We start from the raw sequence: 24,826 nt of genomic DNA, 5'->3' as shown, positions 1-24,826 counted from the left end.
TATTATGATCCTGTCTAAAAATGAAAGATCACAGCTTATCATATTGTTTGCGGATTATCCTTCACAATTTCTTTTTTCCCTTTGTTCCTCAAAATTACTCGTAAACCATTTGAAGAGAAATTTCATATATTTTAGTTTAATGAATCTCATTTTCTTTTAACAAATTAATAATATTACATTTCTATTGTAAGGACTATCAACGTAATAATAATTTTCAATACAACCAAGTATTATAACAATAAAATATAAGATACAAATATAAATTGGATAAATACAATCTCCTTCTGAAAATCGTTTAAACATGTACGTACATAGTTTTCAGCATAGCCACGGGCATGTAATTAAGCAAGTTGTAATGAGGTACAAATGTAGTTTCATAGTTTCCAATGTAAGATTTATCAACGTTGTGCGAACTGCTTTATCCAGACCTACTAACTCTATCCAATTAACAATAACTTTATTCATTTAACACGATATTTCTAACTTTTCTCGAGTGTCAGAGAAACGAAAAGCAAATTAACAAACTTATTCCATTATTTTCTTCGTTTTTCATATTATTTAATTTATCAAAATAAATCATATACGAACAAATACTGTTTCCGTTTAAGCGAAGGATATTTATATTTATATTTATTTATATCTTTATAGCAAAAGTTGTATCGAACACGGGAAGACGACTTTAAATTCGACCAGAAGCAGATAACACTCGATCAAATCGGTCTACGTCGCAATAGGTATCATCAGGATCTGGCAGAGCATAGCTGTGATTACAGGCAAAGCCAATAGCATTTGGTAGGACTTATCTAGGCTAGTATGAATCGACTGGACATGACAGAAAGCATTAAAAGCCAACAGGATTCAGCAGGATATAATATATCTTGGTACAATATGATTCGAACGTTGTAAAAATAGCCGAAACATCGGTAGAATTTAGTCAAAGTCGAGTAAGAAAAGTTAAAGTCAGTTAAATTCAAAGAAATCTGTAGGAATGCTGATCGCACAGTTCAATAATAATAAATGGCGCCACGTTCATGCGTAGGGTCATATAAAGATCAATATATAGGTCACGGTGTCAATGGCATTTACCTCCATTCTGTGAAGGTGGAATTTGATTCATAGAATTTGATTTTGATCGTAAATAACCGAATTGTATAATAACTACGCTTCCGTATTGAAGAGTGTAAGATGAGATGAGAAAGATCATGAAAGAGTTTTGGATTTAATACAAGTAATTTTCACATTTATAGATGCGATCTATATACTAGTCTTGTTTTGAGTTAGAGCTTTCATAAAACTCTATTTTAATAGTTTATACAGCATACCATAAGAGCATTTCTATTGGAAGTTATACCTCTTTAACCTGTTCTGGCGGTGTACCAGAATATTGCTGATATCAGGATTTAATGTCCTTGAAGATGGTACGCTGTTCTCTAATATTGGAGCCTTGTCGCTTCACATAGTCGCGAGAAATTCACAAGATCCAAGTTTCACCGTTTATAGTTTGCAATCTGTTTTACTAAATGTTAATTACTCAGAATATTGATTTTCTTCTTAAAAACTTCATTGGTATCTTCGTATCTCAGAATCTCCAAAGATTAATTTTATCTTTTCTCGAAATCAACGTCCTTTGTAAACTTTCCAAAATCCTTCAACAACAGCGTGTACGAGGACAACAAAACGTTATTAGTTACCTCACAAAACAAGCCAAGAACAAGCATGTAAAATGATTTAATAATATATATAAATCATTTTTTTAAGACCCAAAAAAGTTCAAAAATATAAACAATGCACTCATGAAAATAAAAGTAACCATTTTAGTACCAAAAAACCATATTTTTCCATATTTTTGCATCGTTCTTCCCCGTCATACGAGAGGCGGCAGAACTTTCTTGATTACCCGATATACATTTTTGCATATCGTGTCCATTCTGTATATTTTAACGCTTTAAATGCATAAACATTGCGTCCATCAATTCCAACCTCTTTCAGCGTAAAATATTCTTGTCTAATTCGATATCACATTCGTTGCATGTTGCACAGATGCGACTGTCCAGAACGACCTTGTCGACACTCAGCAGGAAATGGTGGTACGCGGCACCGACTGCCAGTTCAATCCTCTTCACCCACTTTTTCTCAAGCGAGTCAGCCGAACCAACAGCAGCAACAGCAACAGCAGCAGCAGCCGTGTGAGTGCGCCGAAAGAATAAACTGCACTCACACAGGCGGCGGCGAGTGCGAGTGCGGCGAGGAAGCAAAGCCATGCTCGCACACGGTCAGGCAACGCCGGTCGCGTCGCACGTGCGATTGCAGTGGAAGTGGCACGCAACCGTGCAGCCATAAGCCACAGCACGAGGGACGGATAAAGCGCGTTAAGTGCCGCGTGAGGCGCGCCGGTTGCGCCATGGCCAGGTGTACCGCGGAACTCGCGATGCTGCACCTGCATTGGGGTCTCGCTACCGAATGTGCGCCCTGCAGGCCGCGTGCACTCACGCGACGGCTCTGCAGGAGGCAGCAAAGCGACAACGAACTCTACAGAAGCAACAGCTTCAAGTTTGAGCGGTTCGAGAGGAGCAAGGACGAGTGCGCGACTCCGCTGCGGAAACAGGTGAGTCTGCTTTACGATTCCCTTAAGTCTGGAACTAATATATCAAATATATACCTTTGAGGTACGAGTAAGATACAAAATTTTATTTCAATCCTTTCGGAGTTAATCCTTGACTGACGGAAATTATAAATCAGCTTTATCATGAGCGAAGAATATTTATTTTATAGCAATAAATAAGTAAACGAAGGGAAACTATTTTCATTCCTGTGTGGTAATAAAATTTGCTTAAAAAATAACGTTGCTCGTGTAGTTTGATAAGATAATTAAGGGCGAATAAATTTATATTTATGAAGAAATCAATGTTATCTTTTAGAGAGATAGAAATATGATTGATTATTTTTATCGTACAGCGTTGATTGTTATAATTTTCGTATATTTACGTAGATACACATTAGAAATTGTTTACAGTTAGTTCTAGCGTTAATGAGTTTGTGAATTTTCACTTGCTGCATGAATCATTTTCATTAGTTGGTGGGATATGAAGTTTAAATGACCCACGTTGGCGTTCTTAGGATGACGACGTTATAGTTATTGTTAGATAATAGTTAGAATATTGATCTTTTTTCGAATTAGTTTAATGTTTGTGATAATAGAATCACAGATATTTCTCTGTGCGACTTCTTTTGATAATAGAAGTTTGAAGTATTATTTCATTTTATTTAGGCGTTATATTGGAGAAAAAACGTGGAGCAAGTTTCGTGCTTTCTCAGAATGCGCTTGGATATGCATAACGAAACTGTTATTTTAAATGGTTGCTACGGTTTGAAGTATTTTTTAAACGAGAGGGAGTGACGTTAACTCACTCCAATTATTCGTATGTTTTATTCTTCAACGCGGAAATGCTTTCTTGCATTTATAATGAACGCAATAGCGTAATTTTTTTGTTTCCAGATACGTGGAATTGAAATGTAGTTGTTTGAATGTGCATAATAGATATCCATTGTTATTCACGGAATACGAGCTATTATAGTATCACGGTAAATGTCTATGCTTTTGTTCATATCGAACTTTTAACTTCGTGTTGATTAAATCGTTAAAACAATTACGCATTGATCAAAAAATTCTATAATATACGATACTTTATTTCGAATCTTCAATATTCATTACAAGCCCGAACGAATGTTTCAAATACGATCACGTTAATTATCGTTAAAGTTTAACGAGCCAATTTAGAAGTATCGTATTGAAGCTGCATCGTATGTTTGCGAATCGTGATACCAGGCCAAACAACTGAAATCTTTGTTAACCGAAGTAGCTTTATTAAATGAAAACCCGGACCAGTTCACTTGCATGAGAGCTCTGTAGAAGGCAGTAGAGCGACAACGAGTTCTACTTTGGGAACAGCTTTAAGTTTGAGCGCTTTGAATGCAGCAGGGATTGCTATGGTATTTCACTTAGCGTATAGACGAGTCCTCGCGGTATACGCTTCGTTGCCAATGGTAGTATATTATTTTTTATTTGCGTATTACTGCGTTCTATTCGTATATAATAAGGAAAATAGGACACAGAAAATCTATCAAAATTATTATATATATACTTTTCTTTGTAAGTATTAAGATACACTAGTATTAAGTTAAAAGTAGGCAACTATTAGGATATACTATGGAAAAAATGATTAATTGATCAGAGCTTTTCATTCGTGGAAAATTACGATCCAACATAGTACTTATTCATTGAAGTTGTTTGCAAGAATCGCATTAACGTAGTAAATTGCAGTAATTATATATCGGTTAATTATACGTTTATAGAATAGTCGGATATATATAAGGAAAGTAAATACCATTTTATTATATTAAATTAATGAGATTACTATTATGCGGGTAATATTGAATAACTCTTTAAAGTTTTAATAAATTCATAATGATTGTATCTTAATACTTGTCAACAGGTGTCATTATACATTATTACATGTATTACATATTATTGAAAAATTGCTTCTCCATGTTAATCAAATCGAATATCGAGATACAAGTTGTGTTACGCCGTTGTTTAAATCGGATTTTCGTCTATAAAAATTCTTTCGTCAGCAGTTTCAAGAGTTCAACCGGACGAAAGTATTCTACATTAAAGAAACTATTTTGCTTTTACTGTACAAAACGTGTCCTCAGGCGAATACGATGAAGATTGCACCTGCGACGCTATATATCGGATAAGACGCTTCTAGGGATTCTATCTCTGAAAAGAGAATTTAAATTGAAGCAAGATGGAGTTACATCAAGTTCGTGAATACGAAACAGTTGAAGCATGTCGCTTTTATGATATCCACCCAGCGGGAGGAAGGTTTCTTAAATGGATTTCACAGCGTGGTGATACCACGATGCCGAAATTTCCTGCAAGAGATGGATGCAGGTTACACGGTTACGTGGGCGGAAAACTTTTGCTACGTCATATTCGATATTGAATAACGAACAGAATCGAACGCTTTTGTAACGTACCTTCTTGCTCACATCGAGATATGAAATACTTTAATACGTTCGTTTCTATTGAGAATTAGAATCCAAAATCAATAGTACGATGCATTGAAATATATTTGAAGCAACTAATTAAGGTGTTAAAAATAATAATTTAAAGGGAAAGTTTCTATCCTATTAGTACTTATTTATGTATATGCTGTTATTTAGTAGAGTTCATATTAGATCTTGATTTATGTTTACCTGGAACTGCTGCAGTAGTATAACCGAATTTAGTCCGACATTTAGTACCACTTAAATGAAGGATAGTTAAACGAAGTAATTTTTAATTAAGTCCGTAAAAGTATTATTTTCAACTATTTAAAAATCTATAGTTTTGACTTTTGCAAAAATATCTATTATTTATCTTTCGAAAGGTCACGAAGAGAATCTCTTGATAGTTTGAATTGCAACGGATCATGTACATAGAAGGAATTTTCATTTTAAAGTAAATATTGCTATATATGGAACGTTCGACATAAAGAAATTAAAACACCCTTTTTCACGGATGAAGGTATTCAAGTTTGAAAAATTGCTTAACAGCTATGGAGTATAGAGTATGGTAACACGATTGGCGTTCGCGAAAGTAGAGGATGGGAAAAAAGTGACAGGGCGGATTATACGGTTATTGGAGAATCTTTGTTTTTTCATGTATTATATGTACCTACCTCGTTTTCACTGTTTTCTGTGGTTGGAATGTATGTTCTACCTGAACGCTGCCTTTATAACGGCTATTGGCAAAGTCGATATCACGTTATAGGCTTAAGGATTGTCACCTGAATCTCTGCTCGACCCTGTTATTTTCATAGAAGATGCTTTTATAGAGTTAACTTAAATTTAATAGCATAATACTTTCAAATATCGTGTTCAATCCTTTGAAAATTTAGAGAAAAATTCAGACAAATTGACAAAGATAGTACTAGAAATTTGATATTGTCGATATTATCATTAATACTACATAAAGCAATCGTTGATATAGGAAAAGTAAAAAGAACATATTTCTCATATTTGACGCCAAAAATGCAGAAAGTCTTCAGCGTAAAAAAAATTATTTTCCAAGAGATTCATCAAAGCGAATGAGTTAAATATTGAAATACTTATTTATGTACAAAATACATAGATCTCTTATTTATTTTAAAAAGTATCTTATTACGTATTTCATTGTGATTCCTATGAAATGGAAAGATTCGCGTTTGAATTAATCGGTTACTCATCTTATAAAGTACAGAGAAAACGCGTCTTTCTTTGCCGAGCATTTGCATCAAACTTGTACTCGTCGCCGGTGCGGATGGCACTCTTCTGTCTGTATGTACTACATATATATCGTTGAAGCTTTGCAACCAATTTCAATTTACTGGTAACTGCCGTTTGTGTGCGTTAATACACTCACAATAAAATTTTTATGCCTTGTGAATGACTACTTGAATATGAAGCACGTTTAACGAGACGATGCGGTCTCTGCTCACCCTGTTAATAATAACGAATAATTATTCGTGTACCCTTTATTTCTGGGTGGCAAAGTGCTCTTTTCAAATACCATCTAACTTTTCGTTGCAGAAAGTGCATCAAGATTCTGAAACGAACCATTCAGCTGCAATGGTGTCAGGGGAAAAAGAGAATTTCCATTGATTTTCCATACAAAACTTTTGAAACGGTTAAATCATAGACATTTATCGACTAATTCAATGTTTTTTACATAAAAATTTCGATGTGAAATTTCTCTTTTTTAGCAGCGAATATAATGCTCGGTTTGAAATGTACAATGCAATCAAGAAAATGCAGTATACCATATGATAGTTCTTTCTTTGTTTGTTGTTTCCAATAATTCGTCGCAATTTATATCTGGAATAAATTACTGGGAAGCTAGCATAATGAAATGCTATATCTGTTATTATTATGTTATCGTAGGAAAATTAATTATACATCAGAAATAATTGTTAATACCTCAAAAGCATTATTTTCGCACAAGCTGATTAAGATGCATTTTTGTATCTTCATAAGCTTATGACATTGATAGAGATAGTTTCTATAAATTTAATATCGATTTTCTAAAAATTTCACTCGAACGGACAAATTCTGTTAATGTGTATACTTTGAACCGCAATCGTTTTGTTCTATTTAAGAATTCAGTTTCGCGAGTGAGCGAGTCCTTTCAATTTAATATTATAATGAAGGTATGAAAACGGGTGAAAAGAAACGAATGAAGTCAAAGAAATCGGCTATAATAAATTGTAGTCTACGCGTTTGCTCGTTTCATAAACCTAATTATTTTTGGTACAGCAACACGGAAACGGTTTATGAGCCGTGGCTGAGAGAATGCGTCTCTTATGCATCTCACGCCACGTGTTCATACTAAATATAATGCTATAACGCTGTTCAAATTTATTCCTCCCTGTGTAGAGATTCGAATAACGCCCAGAGCTTTATTATAATTATTACATATGCGCGCATATTAGCGAAATTAATTATAGAAATCGATATTCGTTTCTTGATTTTTCTCTTAATATATAGAATGTCTCGTTTATAATGGACGCGTGAATTATTTTCTCTGGCAATTGAAAGCAAGAGCAATGTTTAAATAATTGAAAAGTTCTTAAGTAAATTCTTAATAATCTTTCCCTATTTTAACTTCCAGAAATCAATTTAGTTATTTGATATATAAACATATTCGAATAAATATTAGGTCGTCCGAAAAGTTTCTTTCGTTTTATACGGAAATAATGGATGCACAATATTTTCTGTTTTATATTATTTTATCGAATTACATATGATGATGATTTTGTTCTACCAAAATAAAGATCACAACGTTCGGCAGATTAGGTTTCATGTTTGTATAAAGATGCGTTGTTATAAAAGACGTGTCTGTAAAAGAAAGACACTTTTCGGACAACCTTATATATTTTACTTATAATTATTACTAATGGACGATTTAACGAAAACGTAATACGATTTTATGGTATACTGAAGATTTCGTATTGATTTTATTGGAACGCCTAAGAATCACGTCTAAGGGTCAGTGTTCTGGTTTCGTCGTCGCGAAGAGAAGAGACGTGCGTCTTTTTATTTTCCCCTTTCAAGTTCGTTGTAATGTAATTGTATTCTTTTCTTTTGGAGACAAGCTCCAATTCGAGCAATCCTTTGTGTTGAAGCTCTGCTCTCGTAGTTTGACAACGAGTTTTCCCGGCAATTAAGTTGTGTAAAAGCGTACGCTTTAACCGACACTGTGCAGCGAATATTAGTTTTTTTTGCACTTTGGAAAAAACCGCTTGCAAACATTTCCTCGAAAGTTTTTGCGTGCATTGTCGTCGAAAAATTTCTTTTACTTCACAAAGAGCTATATATACAAAGAATACATATCTGTGTTCAGATTTGTAATATTTTCGTAACGTTTTCCCCTCTTTGCAATATTCTCAACAGGTATAATATTCTTTTTAATTTCCTTTTGCTATACTGTTTGTTTTATGATTGCCTCATAATTGGTTTTGTAATTTTATTGTAAATTAAAATTCGTTTTAATTTTATCGTATCGTGCAATTGTATAAAGAATAAATGGTTACGGAGTGCATGATGGATTATTGCAATCGGATCTGCAATTAATCGACGTACAAGCTGATCGAACGATTTTTCTTTGAAAGGGCGACCGGGGGGGGGTGAAACCTGTTTCGCTGAAAACAAATGATGCCACTTTAATTTATTTGCCAAACAACGACAGTAATTTCATCGCAACGTTGTAACTAGATTATTTTCACGTTAGAGCCATGGCGTGGCAAGGTGCTTTCTGCTAGTTCAACTAACGACATGGATGCCCTATCTTAATTAATTACTGCGTGCAAGGAAGAACTTAATGAATTTCGTACAATGCTACGTCACGATAACGAAGCGCACACGTGAATTGTGTTTCGCGTTGAAAAATGACGTTTAATGAGGCAAGTAATTAACACGAAAGGAATCCGACGCTATTAATTATTTGGTATCTAATTTAAAAATTGAAATTTATATACGTATATATACATATATTAAATACTATAATTGCAAAATAATTACACGAATTACATAATATTATTCTAGCAAGATTTTCATATATTTCCGTATATTTCTCGTTTACTCGCGAAACCTTATCACTGAATCAGAATTCTCCTATCTTTGTTAATCTTTCCATTTTAATGTTACTTTACGATTGAAAAGGGACAATTTAATATAAAGTAGCTACAAGTGAAAAGAATTCGTTAGGTCGAAAAATATAGTCGACGAAGTTTCGTAAAAGTTAAACGTATAACTTTTAAGACATATTAATGTTATAAGTTACGAAGAGAGAGGATAAATATATATTTTTTTATAACGTGGGATCATTTGGCAACGTACTGAGAAATGAAAAATATGACTTATCGCGCGCTTCCCTTATGCTCTTCATTTAGAAGATAGGCGAAAATAAATTTGTAGAACGATTACGCGATAGATCAAATAAAAGAGAATATCAACGTCTGAATATTTCATACAGTTTGATCTGTTTGATTAATCCCTACGTTGGTTGGAAAATCGACTAAAAGAAGGTGGTTGAATTTGAGTTGGAGATAATGAAAAGTGGAAGAGAGATTTCTTCATTTTCACAAGGAAATCGATTCCTTGGGAACTGGCCCAGTTTCAGCCAATTACCGTCGTGTTCCTTTCTTTTCTCGGCACCCAGCAACTTTCTATGTGTTAAATAAGTAGTTTGAGAATACGTTCAACGAAACGCGAAACACCACGCCAACGAAATCTTCCATATTGCCACGTCTAAGAATAGAAGACAGGAATGAAATTTCATTAGTAATGTAAATGAGGTTGAACGTACATCGTTGACTAGAATCTTCAAGAATAATCAATACATCTTGCTGCATATACATTTTTTAAGTTATTCTAATTGCATTCTTTGTCGCTCGCAACGTTTATAAATGCTTCGGTTGCCACGATATTTCCTTGCGTACGTGCAACCTGCGAATTACTATGTTTCCATACTCTTTGATACTTCGACGACACATTTTCTCACAGATGTTTGCGAATGTACCAATTGTACATATTTACCTTTTTATATAAAACTTGCTTCTCAGATCGCGCTATTAGATCTTTTCTTCTCGTATTCACGGTGTCTTAAAAAATATTGAGCTTGAACTAATGCTGAAAGAAACTTTAGATTGATTGAAGCCCTAATTTAAGTCATTTAAAATATTTACATAAACTAAATAGGAATAAAATGCATGTGCAGTTATCGTATTGAAAGAACGAAGAAAACAATTCTCATAACTCGAGGTTATGATAATGGAAGCATTAACGTGGAAAAGTATTTCGTTTGAATGATGATTGGTATGTAATGCTGATTAATTAAATCTAGATTTCTTAATCATGGGCTAAAAGCTTAGGTTGAAAGCATACACTAAAAGCATAGGTTAAACGCTCGTTTTAAAATCACCTTGACATCGGCCATGACGCTATGAGATTAAATGAAACGTAAAAACAGCTGTATAATACTATTTAAAAAAACATCGCTGACTTTTTAAATAAATAAGTTTGTAAAAATAGTCAAACAAAAATATCAACTTCGGATATTTTTTTCAACCCCAATAGAAATATTTAGATATCCTGGTTCTCGTGATTAATTTCCTACTGAATTTACATAATTTACATTGTATCATAAAAATTCATCATAAAATAAACGTCTGAAGGTTTTAGAGCTATTTCGTGGTTGTACAAAAGGATCCATTTGCAAGAGGAACGATGCTCTTTCTTCATAACGCCTGGCTCGATTATTTCGTTTGTGAGATTAAAGCGTCCACCATCAAACACCAATGTTTAATGTGGCCGCAAAATTTCGTAAGCCACTTCCCGGAAGTTGTCAACGTTGCAATCCTTTCGACCGTGTCTCAAAGAGCCGGCCTTATTATACATTCTATTCCCAAATTTCATTTTATGGTTTTCCTTTGGTCTATCCTTTGTGCTTTTTACAACAAACACCGTGCTCGTGTCCTGCTTTTAATCAAGTATTATATTTACGCGCGAGGAGAACCATTTTCCCCTTTTAGTAACAAAATAATTTACGTTCACTTATACTTTGTCTTTATTTTTATCACGTGGTACATTCGATAGCATAAACGTCGTTACAGATTAATTGATTAATGTTTAATGATTTTCACATTTATCTTTTTTGTTAACGTTTCGTATAGAAAAGAGAGGAGTTTCTTGTTCAAAAGATTTCTTTATGTATCCAAAGAAAAGGTTTATTTTCGCGCGTCTTTTGTGCCATTGTTCCTCAATTTTTGTTGTGTCTCTAAAATACAATGATTTATGAAAGTCTGCCATCATGACATGCTTGTGTCACGAAGTCATTGCGTTACTCGCAATAGAATTTCTCGTGGGAATTTTTCCTTATACAATGATATTCCTCTCGGTTTTCCTTCTCTCGACATGCGAACATTTTTCACCACCGCTGTACACCGGTTTCTATTATGAATGAAAATTTTACGATACTTGTGAAAATGTATTGCGCATCATGGTAGCTTGCGATATATGTACAATGAAGTTAGTTTCTTTTCCTAAATGAAAGCTTTGAGCAAACTTTCCTGCTGTTTAAGAATAAAATTGAAAAGAAAAGAAAAGAAGAGAAGAAACGCTTTGACGTCGTCATGAACGGAATCCTGTCCCCTAAGAATCAAATTATGAACGAAATATTCGCAAATTTATATTCATTGTCAAACTTATTTCGAACCTATTAAGAGTCGTTAAGCGGCTTGGAAGTAAAGAAATTTCAAAGGAAGTTAAATCGTGTTCTCTTGATTCTCAACTTTGTTCGATCTTCGACGTAGACACTTTTTTCTGAAAATTAGTCGACGCCCAAGAAATTTTTCGATATTTAATATCCCGTGAAATTAATCATTACAAGTTCGTTTAGATTTTCTCGTCGAGTTGCTCGATTTCCTAAAACTCGAATGAAACATATGTATTCGTCGATTCGTACAAGTAGCATCGGAAATGAGACCATCGTATGGATGTCATGGTGTTATTGATTTCGCTGTATTAACTGACCCGTTATTTCGTGTTTTACTGCCTGTCTCATGGATATTCAACGCAAAATCAAAATCAGAATTGGAACGGTTATATTCGTTTGAATAAGTCGTTTGTTCGTAATCTTTTGTGCGTTAATAAACATCACGAACAGGATATTTCCAAACATTGATTTTAACCAGAAAGATTCTCTGTCAGTTATTCGCTTTATTTAAACACTATCGGTTGATATATCGAAAAAGTTCCAGGGAGCGCAGATCACTCGATAAATTCTACTTTAAATTTAAATCAATGACTCGAATGCACTACGTAAACGTGTAAGTACACGCATGAGTTTACGAATTGCATTTTTGCTTTGTGTTCCGTATATTTTTTATTAATTTTTATATACATGTATGGATGTACATATTTATGTACGTCGATGGAACGATACGAAATCACTTTTGCAATGGAATATCAACGTAAGATACAATTGCACATCACGAAAACCGAGAAGTTTTATATCGTTCAAATATCTATTGACCCTTGCCACCAAAATGAACCCCCGAGTAAACGAAAGAGGCAAAGGAAACGAATTCGTTTCGCAGATGAGTTTTCCCTTTTCACAGGTAGTCATTACTGCAACTAGCCTCGAGCAGTTTCGCGTTATACGATCCTGTCATGATAGTCACGATAGTCACGATACGATATATAACGTCATTTATTAAGGAATGATCGAATGAATTTTTCTTTTATTTTTGATCCTAAAATGAACAATCAAGACGAAAATAATTTGTTTTAATGGAATATTTGTTACAGAAGAAACGAGAGTTGCGAAGTTACGGGGGTAAAGTTAATTTTCCAACGTGCAAACCTTCACAATCTATCATTTATAATGACTTTTTAGATTGTTAGCTATATTTACAATACTGTACTCCCTTTACTTTCAGTTTATCGTTGATCAACTGTAATTAACAATTCAATGATTTTTAAGTTTATACATCGTTACACGCAATCACAGTCGTGTCCAGTGTCCAAATGTTTTCATCGAATTGACAGCTGAGCTAACATCGATTGCATTCTGATTCCGCATTTGTGTTTATGCAAGGCCGGTGAAGTCCAATAACGCCATAATTCACGTGCTCGTAATACGTTCGGATTATTCGCGCGATCGCGTTCGTGTCACAAGAAACTAGTCACCTCGTGTATCTATCTATCGCCAATGTTATGAGTACAACTATGAATCTCTGTCATAAATCAAACGAAGTTATTAATGATTATCAGTGTCACACGAGCAACACGGATTAGCTCTCCTTCGGATCTTAATACATTTTTCGGCCATTTTATGGAGAAATCAATGCATGCCACCGGCTGTTTTATACAAAATCGAACGACATAGCTTTGTTCATGGAAACACAAGTTCAATCGTGACTAGGTAACAACGTTAAGTTTTCAATGATTTTACAGATTACGTGGATTCTTGTTAGATTTTGTGAATCTTCAAGGTCTACGATATCTCTATATACTGTCTTATCAGCTCTCAGATTAGATCTGTGCTACAATTGACGTGTGAATGAATCTACTTTAAGTGGATCTTCTTTAATCTTCTTTAAAGTGGAAGAAGATCCCTCGATAACGAAACTGTTCAATGATCAATAGCGTTATTTGAATTTATGGTCACTCAGATGCATTTGCATATTTTTAAGCGACTATTAACACTTTGACTGCCACGTTGGTCATATATGACCGGCCACGGTTTCTCCTGTGACACCACGGTGGTCATTGGTGACCGGAGTGCTTGAACTTCTTACAATTGTAAAAATTGTATGAAAATTGACAGTTAAGGTATTTTGAATATAACCGATAAATAGAAGATTCTTTGAAATAAAAAGTGCCCCATTGAACAATTAAACATTTTTATTAGAACATCAATAAAAAGAAATGAAAACAAATCTTGCATCTAACGGTGCACTGTGTTTGCATCCATATCTTTGCGGGGTAATCTACGAATATTATTATAAACACAGCTTAGAAAATAATCGTAAATGCTGCTTTATAATCATATAATTGAAGTTAGAAGTGTGCACATACCTTTCTATTATATATAGAATGAGCAAATACTGTTACTAATATCTTCTACATGTTTCAACAATATATTCTGCACGTTTTGCTTACGACGAAATAACGAATGCTAATGGTTTGTTGAAATAAACGAAGCCTTGTTATAATATGTCGCTATCAACTATTACCAAAGCGTCGCGGTGGTCACCCGTGACCGCCAATAAGATAAACGGTCCATTGGGAAAGAATGTTGTCTTACATCATCAATTTATTATTATATGCTTTGGATAATAAAAATATTCCCGTGACGTCCTGAACGAAACATGTGATTTCGGCGTGGCAGTCAGTGTTAAAAAAAAAAAAAAAAAAAAAAATAGTAAAATTGTCCGCCCGATTTGGTACCATTGAGTCAGTTGAGTTTAGAATTATCTATATCGAATTTGAATGATTCGTATTATTTTGTGTGATGATGTCAGATAAGCCTATTATTGTCTATATACTGTAGAACTAGGTCCCGCTAGTGTCCGTATTATGTGCAATCTAATTAAATAGTGCTACATATTTCGCATCTGGGATTATCCACGTTGAGTTCGGTGAACTTAGTATACCTGCTACTGTCTGTGTAGCGTTTTTAACGTGCATTAAAGTTAACTTGTTTTGAGAGTTTTGTTCGCGTGTTGTAACAAAACGTCGTTGCGAATTCTGAACAGTGAACGTTTGAGAGTAACTCAAATGTAAGAGATACGTTCGTAAAACATCCGTCAATAAAAATTTCACAGACGAATATCTTTTGTTATTCGACGTATACGAATTGGAGCTGTGAGCTGAAATGGCATATCAATAACCAAGTATGTGTGGTAATTTATAACGTCCTTTTATTATAATTTACACATAAAATTAATTATCTATTGTTATAGATACTATTGCGATTTAAATGTTGTCCTGTGATGAACTATATCCTTTTATTCTTCTCTTTAATACGTTATATAGAATAATTGGTTAAAAATATAAATTGATATTAAGGACGAATGAATAGTGAGTAATGTTCTGCTAACAATACATCTCTATCAACAATTAGCGGTGTACTTTGTGTTATGTCGTACACTTTCCATCTTCTTCTATTTTAAACTGCGTTTGCTTGAATCCAATCAATGTAAGAAGGAACACGAGTGTACACAGTGGGGTAATTAGAAAGAGCACATCCCCGTGACCATGATACGATGCCGACAATCTTTCCGTTAACTGTGAGAGGGCCACCAGAGTCACCCTATGAAAGTATAATTAATTGTCGTAATTGTCATGAATTATAACACAAAGATGGCGAATAAAATGTGAAGACTGGAAGAAGAACACGATGACTTTCTCATTTTAATGTCGCTTTGCGTTTAAACAAGAGAATTTCCATATGACATAATTGAAAATGAAGATATTCTGTTAGGTTCAAAGATGTAAGTCTTTTAAAAACAGTTAATAAATTGGTGATATTCTATGGAGGCTAAAGACATATGTAATTATTAAGACAAGTAATATGTTAATATCTTTGATGCTGTAACATTATGATCAATATTTAAATAATTTTGAAGGAATTAACAAGAACACATATTTAGATCCAAAAGCAAATGCAAATAATTTTGATAATATGACACAGTGAATCTTAAAATTGCTTTCGTGCAAAGAATAAGAAACGTGATTTATCATGTTCTTCCCTTGTAGTCTTCGAATGACCGAATATGAATTTTTTAAAATATTAGGACAGAAAATATTAATTACGTTGCATGCTCCTTTCTCGCTCTTGGGATTACTGGCGCAAATTTGCGTGTCATATATTCTTCGATAGGCATTCTTGCAAGTATTCTGATTGGTAATGTAGATGGTTGCTTTTTTCAATGTTGTCGAGAGTGGTCCGTTTTCCTGTACGATAGAATATTTGAGTAAAATCGAGACGCTACGTCAGCTAGAGTAACTCGCAAAAATATTTGAGCTATTGTTCGCGCGTTTTATTTAATATACATTAACACTTACTCTGATCCTACCCCATCCCGATACAATAGCGCGTGAGTTATCTGGAATATTTCGATTTGCTTCCGGTAAAGGAACGTAGTTTAGTTGTGGTCCGATCTCGAATGGTTTATTTACCTAGAAAAATAAGACACCTTAGATTATAAAATGAGGAGCTATAACCAATGAATTAAAATCTTATCTCTTCGTCAAATATTATTTCTCTGATATATCTGACGTTCGAAAAATTACATTAATTATATTAGTTCTTTATGTCAATATTAAAACTATCGTGGACTAAAGCATAGAACTTATGCCAAAGAAATGAAAGATTTTAAGATAGAATTGCAATGTGTTTCCCAACGATAAGTTTATGTATGCAAATTTCTATATGAAATTTCCATTTGATGTTTAGATACCTTGATCAAGGCTATGTCGTTGATCCAGCTATCGGAAGGGTTGTATTCATCGTGAACAATAAACTTCACAGCTTGATGCACGGATGTTGGAGAGTCGCTTAAGTTCTTGGTTCCGCTGATAATTTTGACTTCGCTAGCTTGTTCACTGTTAACAGTATTATAGGGCTTATAATGCTGATCATGTTACAATATTCGAAGATGCCATTTGATAGGAAATTACGAAACTTACTCAAAGACGCAGTGAGCAGCGGTGAGAACGTAATACCTGTTAAGCACAGATCCACCGCAGAAATGACTGCCGTCGATTTGAAGCGAAACCTTCGAATAACAGAAACGAATAATAATAAAGGCAGAAACAGTATTTTTCTATAACGTAGTTTTTTATCGTTTGTCTAGCCTGTCTGATCTTTAATGTTTCAATTTTCATTTGTCAAGAAGTTTATTCGAATAACGCGATACGATTCAATTTCGTTTATTTGATGATTGAGTTTTCGGTTTTCTTGCGCGAAGAATAAGTTTCGGTACCTGGTATAGAAATTCGTTTGGGCCTGCATCCTCACCATTCACGATTCTAGGATCCAAGTCGTGAGTTGATATATCGGCTAATAATGGTTTCGTAATGTAGTTAGTTGAGTCGAGTTAGTTGAGGTTTAAATTTATAAATATCAATTAAAACTTATTGGTATTACCACTTACCATTAGAACTTGCTAACGCTGTAGCTAAAAGCACCAGTCCAAGTATCACCGAATTCATGGTTCTTAACGATTCAGGGAAATGTGATCGAATACACTATCAGCAGTTGGTTTGCTCCTTATATACCCATTGTGATGTGTGAAACGCAATTTAAAAATATGGTCAATATTTGATAGATCGATCTTCAATTAACATTGAGATAAGTCAAGTTTCAGTGACATTCTTATCAGTAAGTACATCTATTTGCTGACAAATAACAGTAACCACCGAAAAGTGTGTATTTCTATCAAATGTGGGGCAGATAAAAAATTTCGTAGCAAATAAAAAATCTTTCAAATCTATTTCAAGGAATAACTAAACTTAGTTAGTGATCACTATTACATCAGTAAAATACGTTTCTTAATTAAATTTGTACAATAGCGAATAAAAGTTTAAGACGAAATGGAAGAAATAAATAATTGATTTACTTTCCATAAAAAATATAAATACAGTGTTCTACTTTTGATATTAACTAATTAGACATTTGTTTGTACACTTACAAAAAAATTTCATTTTGATATTTTGCTCAGTAGCTAAGTTATAAGAAAGGAACGAAATCTGTATAATATTTCAAAAAAGTTTAAATCAAAAGTTTAAGACTACACAAAAAATATTAATTTTTGGTAAGAAAATATACACAATTTTTGTTTAAATTCAATATTTTGTCCAATATCCGTTATTTCTCATCACTTCGGTACATCTTTTTGGCATAAAATCTATTAATTTTTTACAGTGATCTACCGTAATATTACTCCAAGCTGTTTCAATTGTAAAGTTCATTTAAATTTTTCGGTTTATAACGTTGTACTGTCTTTTTTATGATGCTCCACAAATTCTCGATTGGATTAATGTCTTGGTGATTGCGACGGCCACGGCAGCACGGTAATATTTTCTTCTTCAAAAAAACTATTTCACAACCCGAGCCGCGTGCTTCGGATCATTGTCATTTTGAAAAATAAAATCATCACTCATATTGTTGCTTGCAAAAGGCAACATTGTGTTCTCGAGTATGTCCATGTATTGAAAACGGTCCATAATTCCATTGATACGACATATCGGACCAGGACAGCCTCGAGAAAAACACGCGCACACTATAACGTTCCCACCACCATGTTTAAGAGTTTTTAAAACGTACTGTGTTTTCAAACTTTCGCCAAATCGACGTCTATCATGCCGTATCCCGTCAGAAGAGACGCGATTGAATTTCCATTCGTCTGAAAACAATACCTTTTGTCAATGTTCACTTGTCCAATGTTTATGAGCTTTAGCAAACGCAAGTCGTCTTTTCGATTCCTAGAACTCAGCAATCGTTTCTTTTGAGGTTTTTGTCCTCTTAAGTTAAAGTCTTCTAATCTTCTCCTAACAGTTCTAGCATTAATTTGTGTATCGTTTTTATAGTTTATCTCCGCAGCAATATTATGTGCACTACGAAAACGATCCTTTTCGTTCAATCAATGAATCCGGCGATCCATTTTCGGCGTTGTTTTCCGTGGTCTTCCGTTTTTCGGTTGATCGCAATACATGCCATACAAAATGTATACCAAGCTTGCTTACAAGCCGTTTCTGACCTGTTCACTATATTTGTTATTTCGGTGAAGGTTTTACTCTGCTTTCGTAGCCTTACGATTTATTCCCATTTGTTTTCAAGTAAATTCTTTGATTTACCCGTAGTCTGTTGCTACCTAAATGAATTTTAACACGTTCGTCGTGCAGCGTGATTCGGCTAAGTTTCCTGCGGAGCCCAAATCCGACCGCCGGTACGCAGAACGTAAATAGAGCGACAAGCGGGAATTCATTGTTTATCGCTTTCGATTCATTGTTTATCGCCTTCGATTCATTGAAAAGAAAAGATTATTTAGTTCTGAAATAGAGAAAGCGATAAGCTTTCCAGCTAGAGTATTCCCAGAGATCTCATGGCAGATATGTCAGATCTTTCATTTAGTCGAGAAGCATACTTGTGAGACGTACATTAGTGATTTTTTCATCTTCAAAATGTTCAATAAACAGTGTGAAAATATATTTAAAAGTGAGAATAGTAGTGATGACGGAGTCTACAACTATTGTTCGAAGTGCGCAAAATCACCCGAAATATGTTTGGAATGTTTTAACAAATATCATGCGATATAGAATAACGTAATATATTATCCAGAATATAAATTAATAAAAAGTATGTTATAATGTGTTTTTAATATTTTTATGTTGTATATCCTATATATAATATCCTATGTTTAATTAACTCGAACAAGAAGAGCGTCACCCATACTTTGGTGACGGGCGCCCCACAGAAGTATACGCATAGATATGTGTGACGTGGCGACGAACGTGTTAAGCAATAAAAAGTACACTAAACAATGATTCTAACATTCCAGAATCAAAATGTTCAAAAACTATACTCGTACGTTTTACACAGATCGTCTTAAACTAATGTCCGCTGTTTACATGTGCTAAGCGGTAACTTACTGTTGTAACTCCTACATTGTTTGTATTTAACAACTGACAGTCTGAGTTTGTCGAAGGTCAAACATACAGCCATGTTACTCCAAAGAGACAAACCGAATAGAAGAACAATATGCATATAAAATGTTTGTAATCCGGTTTGTAAATCATCGTCTTAAACTTTTGTCCGCTACTGTATATTCGTTCGCTATAGAACAATTGATAATTTTATTAAATATTAATTTAATTCGATTCATTTATTATTGTAGAAGAGAAATGGAACAGAGATTTTATCATTATTGTATTATAAATAAAAATAGTCATATAATAATTTGGATGAAAATAAAGATAGATTCTATTATATCATGATAATATAGATACTTGAAGGTTTCGATTAGCCCGATAGTCGTGATTACGGTATATTAGCCATGTATTAGCCGTATTTGCTGTAGTTAAGGTCGGTATAGTTATCTGTCATTCGCTCTCAGTCGCGATTGATCTAACCAGTTTAATCATCGATACATGTTACTTTCGAAGCATTAATCCTTTTTATAATTTCTCTGATAGAATATTAGATAATTGATATTGCATTCATATCTTTTTTAATTATTTTTTACAAGAAATTCGAAGGTTCGAAGAATTCCCATTAATAACCGCGATATCAGATAAAATCCAGTATGTATACGAATAAACGATTAATTGTTTAAATAATGTGTTTATTTACCGAGTAGATTATGTAGTTTTTGTTTTTGTATTATAGATAATTTTATTTTATTTTATTATACACATTGGAATGGAAAAAGAAATTTTGCCGTTTAAATATTTAATATACTAATACGTTATTTAATATTTTTATATATATTGTAAAATAAAAGATTGTTCACACAAACATACGTAGAAGTATGGTTTAAAGAATTTATATTAATTTATCAAATAAACGATTTGTTTTATTTGTCAATTAAATGTACAAAATACAGTATTAAATGCAGGTTACAATATTTTCAGTCCTTAAAACGTTAAGATACTTTGGCCTGTATGGAAAGAGATATTCGAATTTCGTGCTTGTGTGTTTTACTTCGACTTCCAGTTCACGTTTCACTTGCTGGCTTTACACAGCGTGTGTTTCTATCCAATTAAGATGAGACGTCACACGGGTGTAGACAGTTGGGTAGTCAGTGAGGGCACAGCCCATTGCCCAAGAAACGAGACCAACGAGTTTTCCGTTGACGGTCAAGGGGCCACCAGAGTCACCCTATGAGAAAAGAAAGAATCAAGTTTTTAAGAACAATCTTAGTGAAACCATGAAACCCCGTTAATTGCTGCGAAATCCTGAATAAAGACAATTTACGTTGATTTCACGCAACCGTAATTACAAATTACAATTTACGAAGCGTTACAAAGAACGATTGAAATTATTCGTACAACTAATTACACCGAAGGTGTCAGTTAGTGTAAAAGGGTATTCTGTGGAAATACAATACGAGTGAAATCACGTAGAAAGATCGTCCATGTCTTTTTCGCGAGAAGATAATTAAAGCGGAATAAATGAGATTAAATAAGCCAATTTATAATCGTAAATAAAATAATCGTTATGTAATATAATTTTAGTCCATGTGTAACTTACGTGGCATGATCCCTTTTTAACACTTGGGTCGTATGCACAAAGATGCGAGTCGTAGATGTGTTTATATTGTTTACTGTACATCAATTTACAGTATTCTTGATCAGCAATCAAGATGTTTGCGCGTTGCAGGAAAATAGTCGTAGGACCACCTTGCTGCAGTTGTACATTTGTAATATTATATAAGTATGAGGCATGATACAAAGTTATTTGCAGTTCATTAATATTACAACTATACAGAACGTGATAGAAATTTTAAAATATTCAAAGCTATTTAAATGTTTTTATCGGGTATTAAAAATACTTTTTCCAAAAAGATGGAGAACTTACCCAAAGTCTACCCCATCCAGAAACTGTCGCCACATCATTAGCCTGAAGAACATCATCTGGCGATGGAAGGGGAACGAAAGAAAGCACTTTCGATTTTACGAATGGTGTCTTGACCTGTAACAAGTAAATGATAACGAAATAAGAATATCTGTGCCGCTTGATACTATTAACTTAGGAAAATCAGTGCTTGAGAGCATACCTTGATCAATGAAATATCGTTTTTCCAAGAATCCGAAGCAGCATAGTTTTCGTGGATGATGATTTCCTCAACCAAGTGTTCGGAACCTCCTTCTGAGAGATTAATCGTGCCTGCTACAACCTTGATTTCTTTTGGCGATTTCCTTCGAAAAAAAGAAGATGAGTTTTTTTATTTGAAGGTCACAAATGGAAAATTCTTGTTGTCGTTTCGTCAAAGAGCAGTTTTAAAATTGAACATGTCGTTAGCCGATTCCATATCGAAGCTATCTTTTCGCTTGTCACTTTTTTTGGATATTTAAAAAATATTGATAGCGTTAATTACGTAGGTGAGAAAATCAATAACGATTAACTTATCATATTTCAACTTTTTCCATATAATAACGATGCATAAGATTCGCACTTGTATAAGGAATTTTCTTGTACCAGTCAAACCGTTATGAATTCATCGATGGTTTTCTCGAATTAACTGATGTTGTCATTTGCGTATATGCTTCGTAATTACTCGTGAAAATTTAAAGTACGTACAATAAAATTCGAAACTAAAATTTTTCGAATGCTTACTCCATGGTACAATGAGCTGCCGTAATGACGTAATTTTCATTAAGAACGGAGCCGCCGCAGAAGTGGAACGAAGATTCTTTGTTTTGAAGTGATACCTAGGGATAAAAATAAATATCCTGATAATTGAACAATATTCAAGAAGTAGGATAAATGACAGGAAGAAGAACGAATTCATTCGATAGAGGGTTGTTAGGTTCTCTAAGAAACTGATTTTTTCTCTCGATTCAATCTTCTCTTGTCTTAATTAACAGACAACGATATCTCGTTATTGAAATAACTCACTTGATATGGGATTTCTCCTTCTTTAGCGCTCTCCCCATTTACGATCCTTGGATCGTATTTCGGCACCAATCCACCTATGTAAATAATAGTGGTACATAATAATTAGTATCTAGTGATCGTGGATGAAACGCTGCTCATTATGCAGTTGGCACTGATCGCTCTGCCTATTAGCTACATTTAATCACGGAAATTGCCGCTAATGAACATGCTGTCGCGATAGAAACAATCCTTTAATTTTCTTCATACGTTTCGAATCTCGTGGATTAATTCTCAACCGAAACGTTTAGCGAACCTTCTAATTACATGATTTTGAAATTTTCACGAGATTAAGAGATTAACAGAAGAATTATGTTAATTCTGTAGCAAAGTAAAACGAAACGTTTGAAATATCCCGAAGCAAAATATTGTAATATTGTTGTTTGAGATACGAATTTCAGTTTTTATGAAAAATTTCGTAGTATATATAATTCTGGTGTCGTTTAGCGCAAAACTTTATTGTTCTATCAAATAGAGAGCGGTAATAGAATTTTATAATAAATGTACCTTTTTCAACGAAACGAAACGCATGAAAGTAGCAACTACTCACCATTGGAGAGGGCGAAAAGAGCAAAAAGGGTCAACGTTGTCACCATCATGTTGCTAACCAGCTCGGTTTTCGCAAACTGAGATGAAATTTCATGCAAGCTATTAGTTTATATACTCTGACATGGTATTTTAAAAATATGTAACGTCGATTCGTCTTCGATTCAAGATTAGATAAATTTGTGATTTCTGCTGTATCAATATATGGATTTCGTGATTGATCCAGATTGCTATGATTAATTATTTTCTGATAATGTTGACATTTAGCGATAACTCGCATGGTATAGACTTCCGAGATTTCATGTTGCCGATGACAGTTGAGACTAATAATTATTGTTTGTAATTTTTTACAACTTACGATTTTGTTTATTTTCTATCACAACAAATATATGTGTGTGTGTAAGATTATCAGCTTCTTGACTAATAAACGTGAGTAATATGTTTGAATCATGCAATCAAGTCTAGTAATTAAAAAATTTTAAAATTCTGTACAGATAAAAAGATGCTTGAAAAAATGTCGAATGTCATAAGATATTCAAAGACAATTAAATAAATTGATGCATGCTATCTTAGAAGAATACATTAAGTATTATTACTTTCATGTAACGTCTATCTAGTTAAAAAATACTTTCTCTACAATTCCTTTTATAAATGTGTATCTTTCATAAGAACGTTGAAGTACAATTTTTATAACATTTTTTGAAATGCGTACAATGGCGAGGAATGAATGAATCTATCACGGAATCCAATATATCCGTGTCATATGTTTTGCAAAGTATGTAATTTCGAAACACGGATTTCTCATTTTTTAGTTGCAATATAGTTCGTATATCATTGGATTTCCCGTGAGTTATTAATCCTGTTTGACAGGTATTTGATGCGTAAATATCGACGCGATAAACGAAAACCTTTTAAAGAAGTTATTTATGCAAGATTGATATAAAATCCATTAATCTTAATAAAAGATTAATATATTTTGAATAACGTTCCTTACACCTAATACTGCAACATAGATTTATACGTTGATTTTGATTGCGTCAGTATGTGATAAAAGGTATAAAAGTATTTATACGATGTATATTTTTAAATTGTTTAATCATTTTCGTGTATTATCTAGATAGAAAAATTGTAATATTTCGGAGTAGCAAACGCGAGTTACAAAAAATATGGAAAACAAAAAATGTTTGTACGTTAAGTTACGTATCTTGAAAATGAAGATTGTTTTAACATTTTCATACGACCTGAACAAACGTGTATTTATGTACGTACATATTTTCGTTAATTATCTCCGACTAATTCTATATGTGTACTATATATGTATATATTTTGTTATTAGTTGTATTGTTTGCAATGACAAGATAACATGCAATATTTAGCTTTTAATCGGCGAGATTGAAATCAGTATCAAGTTACGATAGACACGCTGACATACGCGACATTATTCAGCAAATCGATAGAACTGATTCATTGTATGATATTACTTGTTTATTAAAAGAAACCTAAAAAATAAGAAGGTAATCGTATATATCAGATACA

The 24,826-nt window shown here is 33.6% G+C and overlaps 3 protein-coding genes across 3 annotated transcripts in view; 1 reads left to right on the top strand and 2 right to left on the bottom strand.

The window, feature by feature from the left end:
• The window catches only part of LOC117234317, a 246,624-nt gene that overhangs the window by 2,044 nt on the left and 219,754 nt on the right, over positions 1 to 24,826 (top strand). Inside the window, exon 2 of the mRNA XM_033495414.1 lies at positions 2,041 to 2,605. Within this exon, the coding sequence (XP_033351305.1) occupies positions 2,041 to 2,605 (565 nt within the window). The remainder of the gene's footprint in view (positions 1 to 2,040; positions 2,606 to 24,826) is intronic.
• On the bottom strand, positions 15,253 to 17,318 carry LOC117234322 (chymotrypsin-2-like). The gene is made up of 7 exons (XM_033495420.1): positions 17,244 to 17,318; positions 17,073 to 17,149; positions 16,777 to 16,865; positions 16,548 to 16,692; positions 16,153 to 16,266; positions 15,901 to 16,041; positions 15,253 to 15,397 (listed from the first exon to the last, which is right to left on the bottom strand). Exons 1-7 carry the CDS (start codon positions 17,299 to 17,301, stop codon positions 15,254 to 15,256), a joined length of 768 nt encoding a protein of 255 aa, XP_033351311.1. The 5' UTR covers positions 17,302 to 17,318; the 3' UTR covers position 15,253.
• On the bottom strand, positions 20,642 to 23,424 carry LOC117234324 (chymotrypsin-2-like). Its single transcript, XM_033495422.1, has 7 exons — positions 23,295 to 23,424; positions 22,709 to 22,782; positions 22,427 to 22,521; positions 21,867 to 22,008; positions 21,668 to 21,781; positions 21,341 to 21,493; positions 20,642 to 20,968 (listed from the first exon to the last, which is right to left on the bottom strand). Exons 1-7 carry the CDS (start codon positions 23,341 to 23,343, stop codon positions 20,825 to 20,827), a joined length of 771 nt encoding a protein of 256 aa, XP_033351313.1. The 5' UTR covers positions 23,344 to 23,424; the 3' UTR covers positions 20,642 to 20,824.

Source organism: Bombus vosnesenskii, unplaced genomic scaffold (assembly GCF_011952255.1).
Source record: "Bombus vosnesenskii isolate JDL3184/JDL3185 unplaced genomic scaffold, Bvos_JDL3184-5_v1.1 scf7180000013304, whole genome shotgun sequence".
In the NCBI taxonomy this organism is placed as follows: Eukaryota; Metazoa; Arthropoda; class Insecta; order Hymenoptera; family Apidae; genus Bombus; species Bombus vosnesenskii.
Note: the sequence above shows the minus strand (reverse complement) of the source record. Positions and strands in the feature narration are given on the sequence as shown.